The sequence below is a fragment of the Ambystoma mexicanum genome, chromosome 3p, assembly GCF_040938575.1.
Source record: "Ambystoma mexicanum isolate Mex_15411 chromosome 3p, UKY_AmexF1_1, whole genome shotgun sequence".
In the NCBI taxonomy this organism is placed as follows: Eukaryota; Metazoa; Chordata; class Amphibia; order Caudata; family Ambystomatidae; genus Ambystoma; species Ambystoma mexicanum.
Window position 1 is genome coordinate 667,542,998 of NC_090925.1, and position 14,352 is coordinate 667,557,349.

Genomic DNA, 14,352 nt, shown 5'->3' on the forward strand with positions numbered 1-14,352 from the left:
GCATACAGGTAAGGTGGCAACAAATGTGGGTAAAACAGTTTCTCAACGTCACTACCTGTGGCAAGACTTAGAAAAGCCAATCAAGGCTTAGCACGATTATTCAAATTCCCAGTTGAGAAAAGCCACTCTATGAAGTAGCTGTGACCAAGCAGCAAGGCTGAAATAAGGAGGAAGAAGGCATTGTTGTGTAGTACCATTAACATTTACCTAGCAAGTAAAAAAAAAAAAAAAAAAAAAACACCTATAAGTTATCCAAAATAACAACACTTACCACAATACTACACTACACTAAAGCATACCGTAAATAATTCAAAGTAGGTCAAAATACTTAAGTACACATATACATCTCACAGGTAACCCACTTTGGGTAACACACTACGTTACAATCATAAGCAGTTTTTCACACAATGATTGCATTCACCGAGGTATGGAGAAAGCATGTTATACGCACATCAAGACATAGGGCCTCATTACGAGGTTGGAGGTAGCCATGGCGCTATTCGCGCCATGTCTGTCTCCAAACTCGTTCCAACTCCGCCCTGGTGAATGGAGCAATTACCAAGGTTGGCGGGACCGGTAATTCCCCATTCACCAGGGCCATTCCCCATTCCCATTTGAGCTTACCGGCACCGGTGCCCTTACCGGTGCCGGTAATCCCTTACCGCCCACCTCGTAATGAGGCCCATAGGCATTATAGTTATATAGCACTCATTACCACCTACTAAGAATTTAAGGGCCAGACTAAAGAAATGTAGCACTGGTTCAAGCACAAAGTTGCATGGTATTGGCACAGAGGAAATGTTTGCTCTATTTATACTGGGACATATTAGAAAACCATTGCGCCATGACAAGTGCAGTATGGCATGCTATTGGCACCAGGACAGACATTGCCCTAGTGTAAAAAAGATACATTTCCCCTGCATTCTTGCATCAGGGCAAAGATTTTCCCTAGTGCCAATACCATTCATAATTTGCACAAGGGCAAATGCTGCCCCCCTGGTACACAAATGCACTGAACATGTATAATTATTGCACTAGGGCAATGTTGACCGACATGCTTATAGCATGCCAAACTGTACTTGTGATAAATAGATGCATAGATGAACTCCATCTATAGCATCAAACAACAATGACCTTAATTGTGTTCAAAGGTGATGCCCTACCACTTTGCACACTCACTACACTAACGTAATTGGAACTTCTGGGTGCTTCTGCTGAAGTGGCTGCATTCCCGAATGTAGGAACAATTCTCACGAGAACATATTTTCTACATATGTTGACTAAATATTAATGTGTCTTTCCCATGGAAGGAAAATAGCCTTTTGAACCCATTCTTTGAGAAACACAATGTCCATTTGCAGTTGTTACTGCCTCCTCCATTATGTCCCCAACTCATGGAACTGGTGCACCTATTCATTAATGTATTACTTTAACTTCTTACATTTGAAATGACCACTTAGTTATTTCTTCAGGTCATCCAATATTCTTAGTATAACTTTTTCAATATTTAGTTTGTGTTCCATAGATCAAGGCTCGTCTTGAGCGATTGGCCCTCACGTTTCTAACGCTTTGATACCTGTACTTAATGTACTCACTTTTATTATCCATAAACCACCAATACTTAGAGTCATATTAGTGAATATCCTCAGTGGTGAAGCAACTACCCTTTGGTGACCCCCCCTTTAGCAGCCATTATAGATAATGGTTTACCAGAAAATATATCTCCATGTAACTGCACATATGTGTCCACCCAATCAGACTGCTCTGCAGTAGTGGAATGAGCGTCATACAGTATCAAGATAACCGCTTAAATATTTCTTGCCTTATTTTATTTGCCCTCATTACAAATTTGGCAGTGCAGGAAGAAAGTGATGCCAATTCCGTTGCTGCCACTTCTTTTGGCGCAACAAAATTGCCACAGTTTTTCCCTCACCACTGAATTAGAAATGAAGACTTTACCTCCACCAAAAATGGCAGATTTACTATGTGACAGCTCTGTCAATGGTAAATGTGCCGAAAATCCCTTGGAGTCCTATGAACTCCAAAAATGGGAATTACCGCCACTTGTCATGCTGTGGTGACTCCACAGGACCAGGTGGTGTTGATGTTAATTGATTTTAACAGTAATTCATCAGATTTACTGACAAACTACCACAAAACTCATAATTATGCCATTTATACCTTCAAAAAAAAGCCCACTCATAATTCAGGGTATTTTGTTCTCCCGGTGGTGGGGAGGTGGCTTTCCTTGGGTAAGCGCACTTTTGTGATAAATAAGCAATTTGTCACTTACTCATTTCTAACTATTCTGTGGAAATTGCCAATTTGTTAGAATTTTTCTTTAAAGAGATTCCTATAGTAGTAAGCAAAGCATTACCTCCAACATTTCTGCATTCCTCCTCATGCATTTCCGTGAAACGTGGATTCGCTTTGTTAGCATTTGTCTAACTACGGTTTAATTTTAGAACAGCTTTTCCTGGGGGGTCATTACGACCCTGGCGTTAAGGGTTTAACAGAGCCATAAAAGGAGTCAGCGCTGTTAAACCCTTAACGCCTGATTACGAGGTCTCTTTGTGGGACCCGACCTTAACGGCTGGTCTAGACCAGCCGTTAAAGTAGGGATCCGCAAAGGGACCTTGGTGCTAAGTACGGTACCGCAATTTGCAGTACCGTACTTAGCCCCTTCCCCAGTCCTATTGAGCCCTATGGGGCAAAAATGGGAATGGGGAAGGGCCATGGTTCAATGGGGAATTACCACCCCGCCAACCTTGGAATGGGGTGGTAATTCCCCATTAAACCATGGTGGACCCATTACAACACCAGCACCAACCATGGTGCTAATAGCGCCATGGTTTAGCACTGGTGTTGTAATGAGGGCCCTAGTCTCGTTATGATCATATAAACTACTTCTTTAAGAATCTTTTACATTGATAGCTCAAAATATTTTAATACAGGACTTGTTAGTAACTGATGATTCCTAGACAGCTTTGCTAAAATCCTCAAAGTCATGTAAACAGAAAAGACAAGTATTTCTCCTTTGGATGACCAGCATCACCATCCAACAGTTTCAGTTCTTCTTGAATAACATAGGCAGGACATGTACTTGGCCCTTAGGAACTTGCCTAGACAACTTGACCGCCAAAGACTGGAAGAACTCTGAACCATGCACCATAGTTTTATTGCTACGCATTGCGCAAATAAACTGTATATGGCTGTCTTCACCATTCGTTTCGCCAGACTTCAACCCTCATAAACTGGCGCACCACTTCTTTTCATCTTGTTGCTGCTGTACTGACACACACACTCACGTTCACGCACGTATGGGAACACACACACGCACACAGACACACACACACATTATTCATGACCAGAGAGATCTTGCTTGTAAAAAATATCAAACCTGCAAATCCACTGTTTCCTGTGGCCGGCCAGCACCTTTCCCCTATTAACAGTTAGCAAAAAAGAGGAGATTCTAATAATGGGTTGATCAAATACTGAGAAGAGGTGGAAGAGAGTGCTTGTTCTTGCAAGTAATCCTTGGTTACTCCATAATGTTGTGTTTGGTCAGTGCAGATGGGCAGGGTTATATTGCTTCAGCCAGGTGTGTAAGAATATGTGCCCTGATACTGATAGAAGGCTCATCATTTAAATTTCTGATCAGGGATTCAAGCAAACAAACAGCATCTAATATTTGAATTTACTAAGTTCTTGTTTACAGCTTTTCATGATAGTACAAAGTGGTATAGCTGGTATTGGAAGGTATAATAAATATATGACTGTTTATTTCTATCCCAAAGGTTGAAGAACCGCAGCATCCGCATCATGAAGCCGGGTAAATGCTGAACACTGTCCTAGTGTCATCCACAAAGGGCTTCAACACTGATTGAAATGCTATCTTGCAAAGGACTTTCATGTAATAAATAAATTGGCATTTTCATTTCAGTTGTCCACATTTCTTTGGTTGCTTTTTGGTATAAAATTAAATGTTGGCAAAGAGTTTTGTAAATGCTGGTGCCAAGTGAATGCTGGTGCCAAGTGAATGCTGTTAAAACACAAATGATGGCAGTAGAGCCAACATGATACTGGCAAATGTTATTACCGTTTCTGCCGGATTACAGGTGCCGGAGGGACAGTGTTAATCCCCATTCATGGAGTACCATAGGACACCATGAGCGGATGTGCTGGTAATGAGTTTTTTTGTTGCCATTAGGGCGCCTGCCTTAGCTGGTGGTAACCCAGGTGTCCCGCCGGATAACCTGTAGATGGCCGGTCCGGTAAAGTGCTGGTATCCATGAATATCAGCACTTTTCTTACCAGAACGGCCGAATTACAATGTAGCCGAAAGTGAACAATGTTTCCTTTGAATTTACGGTTCTGAGGACTTGAAACATTTACAACAAAAATCCTGCTTCTACTGAAAAAGGGAAATCAAGCATAAAACCACATAATGCTGAATCAACATGAATGTACACCTTTATTCATCAACAATGCTGGCTAGAAAAGTTAAGGGACACAGACATATCTATTTATTAATGATTTCTCACTGAATGTTGCACATGTTCTAATATGGATAGATCAAAACAATTGGTGCAGCCCAATTTAGAGCTCTGTCTGCAATCCTCAAAAACATGTAACGTTGAATGATGGCATAGTTTAAAGTGCCTTGATTTGAATAATGGAATGTGAAATGTATGATGCAGAGAACGTTTATAAGCCACAGAACAAATCTCCCAAAAGCAAATGAATCCTCAGCTCAACTACTGGACTTCGGTGAATGACCCCTGACCTTTAGGAAATAGTACTGAGATGCCAAGCATTTGCAGGGATTCTGCCAAGTTTGTCATGTTCACAAAGGATCCCAAAACTCTGGAGAATTCAGGCAACTTTGTTGCATCAAAGTTGAGCTTAGGCAGATTAATGGTGTTCTTTGTGGTTTGACTGTAGATCCAGAAAGTTGAGGAGGTGCTGATCCAAACAACAGAAGAAGGAGTTGAAGATATTTTGTAGGGAGATTTGGCAGCAACATATTTCTTACTAAGGAGGAAGATTGTGTTTTGTGAACGTTTTAGCTTTTTCATTTGGGAAGCCAATTATTGTTTGATTTCTTAGATAAAACTGTTGGTGTGTTTATTTTAAAGAAAATGCGGGATTACATTACAAAGATACTACACTTTTCAGCAGTGAGTATAGCAGTTCCATCTGGGTTTTAGGAGAATGTTTAATTGTTTCCCTCCCTCTGGAATCTGTAGAAGCAGAGGCACAGAAAAATTGCACCTTTGGTCTGGTGAGGCTGTGATGGATTGCCATTTGGTGAGGGTGTATAATTAATACATTAATACAATGATACAGATAATTGCATCTCAGGAAGGGAACTCTGCTAATCAGATTTTATATTTTCATAAATTCCATGCCAAAAGCATAGTGTACACCTTTGCCCAGCTGCTCCATTACCCTGATTGGCAGAGCTTGCTTTCCAGTGGCAAACCGCAGGTTCAGTGTTCACAGCTGCACTTTTGACAGCTCAGTGACAGCCAAATCTCTGCAGCTCCAAGGCTGCATTTAAGATATGCACCTCTGTTCCAAAGTCCCATAATTATGAGTCTACTGTCCTGGGGCATGTTAAACTTTCAAATAAAAGCCATACCTGAGTAAGGGGTATGGTGGATGGTATCATGTATCATCGCACTGAGCACAGCACCGCTCTTAAAGGAATATTCATATTGCCCTTTAATCATTTGTTATATTTTTGGGGGGCATATATTAAACCTTACAAATGATTAACATGTTCAAACATAGTAATGTAACATAGACAAGAAATAAGTATAATCCATTTCTACATACACCGGTTACCTTTAAAATTGGCAGTATAACGTGAACAGACAATAATACAAACATCATTACAAAACAGACTTCATAAACCCACATAATAAGAAACCATTGTCATTGTAAAAGGCAACCACAGACCATTTCTATTATCAACCACAAGAGAATCATATTTATACAATTAGAGACTCATGAACAGTGTGTAACTCTTGCAAGTACAAATTTCAGTGGTGTATCTTAAGGTAGCTAGATTTAGTTATACTTATTTTCCCCAAGGATATATGTCCAGAAAGCAGTAGGAGTGATTATTTAGAAATCTGCTTGTAAGTCTGTCAAATATTTTAGTCTAATTTCATGTAGTTTGGGGCAGTCAATAATAAGGTGCTTTTGTGTTTCCACTACCTCTTGGTTCATGCAGAATCAGCACTATTGGTTACTCCTTCGGATATTGGATCTGACCCTGTTACGGCATGAATCCCCAGCACAAACAAAATGACCTTCATTTTTGACAAGGGCATTTTTCATTACGTGAACTACATGGATTTTCCTGGGAAGTAATGATATGAAAGGACCGGTATTTGCTTACTGCATCTTTGGTGCTACAACAGGCATTGTTTGTGCTGGCTCTTATAATTAACAAGTGGATTTCTAGCATGGTTAAATTGGTCATGTTCAAACTGGACAATAGTTTCTCACAAACTTCTATCCATTTATTAAAATCCAGTACATTCCCTCCTAACATTAGGATGTTTAGATTACTAAAAAGGTAATTTTTCACGGGGATCAATAAAGTACCAGAACTTTCCACTGGATTATGGCTGCTAATAGCAGCAGGCTCAATTTATGTTTTATGATCGATGCAGGAACACAAATGGACAAAGCTTGGACCCTACTCCAAAACGTGCCTTCAAGTTAAGAACAAGTCTGATTGTCGAGAGAATATACAATCTCAGATCTGTGTACAAGGTAGCAGGCATGGAACAACCTTAGTTTTATAAGACAAGAGCGGGAGTAAAGAATGTTGACCAAAGTGCAAATAGATTGGGCCTCATTACGACCCAGGCGGTAAGTTACCGCCTGGGCCGTGACTTTACCACCATGGCGTAAACTATGTTTACGCCATGGTGGTTGGCGGACTTACCGCCCCATTCCGAGGTCGGCGGGGCGGTAAGTCCCCAATCCCCATGATTCACTTTATTGAAAGCCGATGATAAATCAATGCACGCTACATGTATCAACCTATTTTTTGTCTGGCATTCCTTCTGTAACAGGGAAAGCAGAAGGAAGTTTAACAAAGTGATGAAAACCTAATTTGTGTGTGTCCATGCAGTTATATTCCAAGACCCAGTTATTCAATTTATGAAAAATGAAGGAGACAAAGAACTTAGACTCAAAAACAAGAAGTGTTATAGGATGGTAATTTGAAGGCTCTAAACTATTGTCCTTCTTGAGAATAGGGATACCACATAAAGTCCTCCAAGATACAGGTATACTACCAGCAAGTACAATGGGCCTCATTACAAGTTCGATGGTGCATGAAAAAAGGGGCCGATATTCCCATATCATCCCTTTTTTTAGTGATAATGCAATTACTGCAGTTTATTCTGCAGTACTTTCCCGCGTGTTGCTGGAGGTGAATCGTCCACTTTTCCTCCAAAAATCGTCAGATTTACTGCATGGTCATTCTGCCTGTGGTAAATCCTCCAAACATTCTCATGAAGTCCTATGGACTCCAAAAATGGGGAACTACCACTAATTGTAATTGTGTGCTAACCCAACAGGACCATGTTGCAGTAACAGTAATCGAGTTTGGTGGTAATTCAGCAGAATTACCACCAGATTACTGCCAAACTCATAATGAGGTTCAACATCTTTGAACGGCACACCTGTGTAAAAACTGAGTAGCCCTGCATCAAGGTGATGACCACCAAAAGGACCTAGGACCTATTGAGAAGGGAAGAGGGTAGGTTTAGAGTAGACAGAGGAAACTTCTTATAGCCGGTGGAAGGTTCCACCATCTTGTTTCTCTCTGCTCTATCTTTCCTGCTGTCCCCTCCAATTCACAGTGGAGGGGGAAGGATGATGATGTCTGAAGGGAAAGTCCACTTATTCCAATGACATGGACTGGACCCTTAAAGCCTGCTTAGTCTTGTCCTATCATCTGTAGACTTTTGTCATTAAAGGAAGGGGCCTCCACTCCTTCTTTGATTCACTTGGGAGCAAACACTTATGGAAGAATGTACTGGACTTCTGTTGGGAGACTTGAATCTCAAATGCCTTCTGCTGCCGTAGGTGAAATCTGAGTGTCCAAGGCAGTGCTAAGCTCAGCCCCTTAACCATCCCCAGTAGAAATTTTTGGTAACCCGCTGCTGGCGCAAGGCCTGCATTTTTCAGAGCCAACAGATTCCATGACTTCACCATGTTGAAGGACCACTGGAAATGTGTGCCAGACTCCCTCATGTTGGGAGCCTGAGAACACAATCTTAACTTATACTTGAGTCCCTGGATTCGGATTTACAGCAACCTGAGATAAAATAAAGCCTGTATCACAGTGTTTTTGCTATCAAACCACTGCAAGCTGTGATTCGAGCCATTCAACCATGTTCAACCAACAGGACCATCTGGAGCTACCTTCGATATTGTACTGTTCTGCACACAAACCACTTTGCAATGCACCAAACCAGTTGGGCACATCAATGAATCGACTCGAACTTGAAGCTCATCATTGCATTTATCAACTTCGAGCCAACTTTCAAATTGCCAGCATCTGTGTTGCTGATCTTCATCAATAGTCCACTAGACTCTGGGGGATATGTTCAAACGAGACCTTTCGAACACTTCGCTAGGGCCATCCGTCTCGAATTGCACATTCTGTCACCTGAATCTTTACCATTGAACCGAATGTTGAATGGACCCTGGAGGCCCTCACAAGCTATACTGCTGCATATTGTTCATTGCCGCTTCGAGCCACCTTTGGAATCACCAGCATGTTTGCTGCTGATCTTCAAAACCAGGTGAACCAGCCCTGGTGGCCTCATCAAATCAAACTGCAACCCTCAGTGCCCTATCAGATCGCCCATATTTAACTGTGCATCCAGTCACCAGCATCTTTAGTATCAAACTAAAGATGATGGTCTCTGGTGGCCATCACAATCCACACTTTGTTGAAATGATACAGATTAAGGGGTTGATTCATGGAATTAATGTGCGCTGAAAATTCCCGCGCAGAGGTGCCAAAACGTGCGAATCGCAGGAAAAGTGCGAAAATCGCAGTGCAGGTGCGAAAATTGCAGGAAAACCAGCGCACAGCAATTCATGGAAGTCTGTGCGCGAGAAAAACATTGGATGTGCGCTAAAAATGTGCGCCGCGCACAGGTCATCCAACAGCGTGCGCCACGGCCACTGCGAAATCGCACATAGCGCAGCGCACATCACAAAAGTAGGCGGAACACGGGGCGTAACACTCGGAATGGGGAACAACGCGTGAAAATATGGGCGTCACGGGGGAAGTACAGGAGGCAAGTGCGCGGAACGCCCACACGCTCGCCTACAACCCGTATTCATGGAATCGAATAGGGCAAACCAGCGCACAGTCAAAGACGCGCACAGGGCCAAACAAGTACACCATAAGAAAGCAGGCGGTAGCGCCCCTGCGACTGAAAAGAATGTGCGCCAAAATGTGCGCTAACAAAAAGCACCCATATACAGCCATGATGAATGGGCCATACAGTGGCCCTCTAGGAAAAATGAGGTGCAAAGGGGCACCGACAAACACGGACCCCCGCTGTGTGAAAATAGCGTGTGCGCGTGTTCCTCGGTGCGCGGGAAGTTCCACAAGCGATTAGCCTGGGTACGTGTACTTCGGGGTGCGCGGGAAGTTCCACACACAATTAGCCTCCACCAGGCCCCCACTCATGTCTCCCACCACCCCCACCCCTCAGCAGTGCAGGGGCAGCCTCCACCAGGCCCCCACCCATGTCTTCCACCACCCCCACCCCCCAGCCGCAAGGGGCAGCCTCCACCAGGCCCCCACTCATGTCTCCCACCACCCCAACCCCCAGCAGTGCAGGGGCAGCCTCCACCAGGCCCCCACTCATGTCTCCCATCACCCCACCCCCCAGCCACCAGGGGCAGCCTCCACCAGGCCCTCACTCATGTCTCCCTGCACCCCCACCCCCCAGCCACCAGGGGCAGCCTCCACCAGGCCCCCACTCATGTCTCCCACCACCCCCACCCCCCTGCAGTGCAGGGGCAGCCTCCACCAGGCCCCCACTCATGTCCCCTATTACCCCCACCCCCCAGCAGTGCAGGGGCAGCCTCCACCAGGCCCCCACTCATGTCTCCCACCACCCCCACCCCCCAGCAGTGCAGGGGCAGCCTCCACCAGGCCCCCACCCATGTCTACCACCACCCCCAGCCCCCAGCAATGCAGGGGCAGCCTCCACCAGGCCCCCACTCATGTCTCCCATCACCCCCACCCCACAGCCACCAGGGGCAGCCTCCACCAGGCCCCCACTCATGTCTCCCTGCACCCCCAGCCCCCAGCAGTGCAGGGGCAGCCTCCACCAGGCCCCCACCCATGTCTACCACCACCCCCACCCCCCAGCAGTGCAGGGGCAGCCTCCACCAGGCCCCCACTCATGTCTCCCACCACCTCCACCCCCAACCACCAGGGGCAGCCTCCACCAGGCCCCCACTCATGTCTCCCACCACCCCCACCCCCCAGCCACCAGGGGCAGCCTCCACCAGGCCCCCACTCATGTCTCCCACCACCCCCACCCCACAGCCACCAGGGGCAGCCTCCACCAGGCCCCCACTCATGTCTCCCACCACCCCCACCCCCCAGCAGTGCAGGGGCAGCCTCCACCAGGCCCCCACTCATGTCCCCTATTACCCCCACCCCCCAGCAGCGCAGGGGCAGCCTCCACCAGGCCCCCACTAATGTCCCCATGCACCCCCACCCCCCAGCAGTGCAGGGGCAGCCTCCACCAGGCCCCCACTCATGTCTCCCATCACCCCCACCCCCCAGCCACCAGGGGCAGCCTCCACCAGGCCCCTACTCATGTCCCCTATTACCCCCACCCCCCAGCAGTGCAGGGGCAGCCTCCACCAGGCCCCCACTCATGTCTCCCACCACCCCCACCCCCCAGCAGTGCAGGGGCAGCCTCCAACAGGCCCCCACCCATGTCCCCTATTACCCCCATCCCACAGCCATGCGATTTGGGTAATGGTACGTGTACTTCGGGGTGCGCGGGAAGTTCCACATGCGATTGGCCTGGGTACGTGTACTTCGGGGTGCGCGGGAAGTTCCACACGCGATTGGCCTGGGTATGTGTACTTCGGGGTGCGCGTGAACTTCCACACGAAATTGGCCTGGGTACGTGTACTACGGGGTGCGCGTGAACTTGCACACGCGACTGGGCCTGTGAGAGTGGGGTACATGTATTCAAGGGGTGGGCGGGAATATTTACCCGTGACTGGGCCTGGGAGAGGGTGCTACGTGTATTCCTGGGGTGGGCGGGAAGATTCACACGTTCGGCTACGACGTGCCGAAAAATAAATGGTCCAATCCTGAGACACGTACGCCAGCATGAAGCAGGCATACGTCGACCCGCGCAGCATAAAAGTGCGTGCAAACAACAAACAAGCTCATAGCCAGGATGAATATACCATTCCTAGCAGCAGTGGCCGTGGGTTACCAAAGGAGGAGGAGGAGGATAGTGAGGGCCCGAATATTCACTCCCAGAACCAGCCTTTTTGGGATGCGTGATGACCAGGTGTATGGGAGGTACAGGTTTCCCCCACACATAATACTGGACCTGGTCAGTGAGTGGGAGGATGACCTCACATCACCCACACTGTGCTCCCAAGCACTCAGCCCCCTGGAGAAGGTCCTCAATGTACTGCACTTCTTGGCCACAGGATCATTTCAGCGGACAAGTGCCATAGTGGGTGGGGTGTCACAGGCCACGCAATCACGCTGCCTACACCAGGTCTTGAACATCATCACTGCACACCCATCAGTCCGTAGGCACATATACCTGCCCAGGACACCTGCAGAAAGGCAGGCTGCCACCCTCAATTTCTACGGTGTGGCACAATTCCCAAAAGTGCTAGGTGCCATTGACTGCACCCATGTGGCACTACGTCCCCCCAGGGCATCTGAGCACATCTATAGGAACCGCAAGCACTGGCATTCCATCAACGTGCAGGTAGTATGTAAGGGAATCATCACCTCAGTATATGCCAGCTATCCAGGGTCCACCCACGACAGCTTCATTTACCGAATGTCTACCCTAAGCCGGGACCTAGAAGCTGGGCGGCATGGCGATACATGGCTGCTTGGTGAGTAGGAATGCCACTGCACATGCATGCATGTCAGATGCAGAGTTATGACACTACCCCACTAATGATACCCATCACCTCCTCACCAGGGGACAGTGCCTACCCTCTGAGCACCCACATGATGTTGCCAATTCGGAACCCCATCACGCCTCCAGAGGTAAGATACAACACAGCCCATATTGCAACCCGGGGCATAGTGGAGCGCACATTCGGAGTGCTCAAGTCACGCTTTCGCTCCCTTGACCGTTCTGGCGGGCAGCTGTTATATGCGTCCCCAGTAGTGTGCAGGATCATAGTGGCAGCATGTGTACTGCACAATGTTGCAACACGCCGGGGCCTGGCTGTGGACATGGTGGTGCCCCCACATCCCCAACCACATGCATTGCCGTTGCGCATGGGAGGGGAGAGGGCACGGGGTGAGGCAGCCTGTACGCAGCTGGTGGCTAATTACTTCACATAGAAATCACACCCCAGTGGAGTGCACACAGGACTGGCACATTCCATCTGATAAGCAATGATGACTCGACCTGACAATTAAGACGAACAAAGGAACTGTCAACTGTCAGAAACATAGCAGCCTGAGATTGTTCATGTGGAAGTGTGCACCCCTACCTACACAAACACCACCAATGCAGTGTCATGAAAAGACACTTCCATGCTGCAGAAATGAATACCCACTTGCAAAATGAAAACAGTGCCATGTCACCCACCCCCTCCCCGGCACGGCCACACAACACACCATGGCATGTCATGCAATGTGAGAGGAAAGAAATTAATCCCCACAACATGCCCCAAGTGTCAGCAGCTACAGTGTCCCTAAAGGAAACATGTCCACACATGAAATGCTCACAGTAATGCAGGACCTACAACCCACATTACCAAATACTTACCAAGAATACCAATCACCTACACAACCTCCAACCTACCTTAAACATGACATTACAGACTTAAAAATTAGCTAGCCTCACCACCTGATGATGACAGCCCTCCGAACACTTCCAAGTATGCAGTGTTAGCGCCACGCAAGAGTGTAGGTGCACTTCTTACAACATGGACTCCAGTTCCAAGGTGGACCGCATTGTGAAGACATGAGCAATGGACCTGCAAATCTGGAGGATGAGATGGATGCAGAGGCACATATCAATACACCACGCAGTATACAATACAACAACAAAATGCACTATGAATGTATACACAGTATTGACTAGAGACTGCCCACACAGCTCATGGGAGTCCAATGTCACCATGTTCGTCAATGTCACTTGGGCACACCCTTTGCAAGCCCATGGAAACGGGAAGCAGGAGCGGTGTGTGTGACAAAAACCCAAGCATCTGAACCAAATCCATGACAAGCCTGCATGTGCCCAGCCACAATGCAGCGTATGCCCACACAAGGCAACACACTGTCCCAAAAAAAATAAAAAAATAAAAAATAAAAAATAAATCAAAAATGGCCATTAAAGGGCCCGGGGGGTGGGGGAGGCCACCCAGGAGGTCCGAGGACAGGGTGCACACCAAAACCCACCTGTGTGGATCTTGCGGAAAAAAAAAACCTCCATGGGCTCATGGCCTACACGGCTACCCTATTGTGGGAGTATCACTGATTTCGCTATCCTCACCCTCTGCAGCTGCATCAGGAGGTGGTGGCACTATGGGAGGCAGCCCACGCAAAGCCCTAGTCTGTTCCTCCATGGTTGCAAGCATGCGGGTGTGGTAGGTCTCGTTCTGGAGGATAAGTGTGCGGAGATCCCCATGCAACAACCCACGGGATGCCCGGACCTCCGCCCTAGTTGCCTGCATCTCAGCTTAGAGCGTACGGGTGAGACGCTACAGCTACTGTTCTGTCCTTCGGTTTGTTGAAGCCTCAAGCTCAACAAGAGTCGTCCTGAGGTGAAGGAGTTCCAGCCTCAGGGCTTCCCTGTGGCCCTGGGACTCTATGGAGATGGCTTCCTGCAGAGTCGCCAGTGCCGCCGCCTGTCCCTGTCGGACGCCAACATGTCCTCCCTGTGTGACTGGCAGATGGAGTCGGTTGCCTGCTGTAGTCGCTCCATCAGCCTTTCGGGGGGGACAATGGAAGTGGCCACCCTATCCATGGCCTGAGCCATCATCTCTGATGACGCTGCCTGTTGGGTTGCCATACCGTAAATGGCTTTCTCCCATGCGGTATTGCCAGGTGGAGTACAG

At 47.4% G+C, this 14,352-nt stretch overlaps 1 protein-coding gene across 3 annotated transcripts in view; it reads left to right on the forward strand.

The window, feature by feature from the left end:
* LOC138579585 (pancreatic secretory trypsin inhibitor-like) overlaps positions 1 to 3,925 on the forward strand; it is a 593,125-nt gene extending 589,200 nt beyond the window's left edge. For all 3 annotated transcript variants that reach the window (XM_069649857.1, XM_069649856.1, XM_069649858.1), the window contains one exon: positions 3,798 to 3,925. In XM_069649857.1, coding sequence (XP_069505958.1) covers positions 3,798 to 3,843 — 46 coding nt within the window. In that variant the 3' untranslated portion in view covers positions 3,844 to 3,925. The remainder of the gene's footprint in view (positions 1 to 3,797) is intronic.
* The last annotated feature ends 10,427 nt before the right edge of the window (positions 3,926 to 14,352 follow it).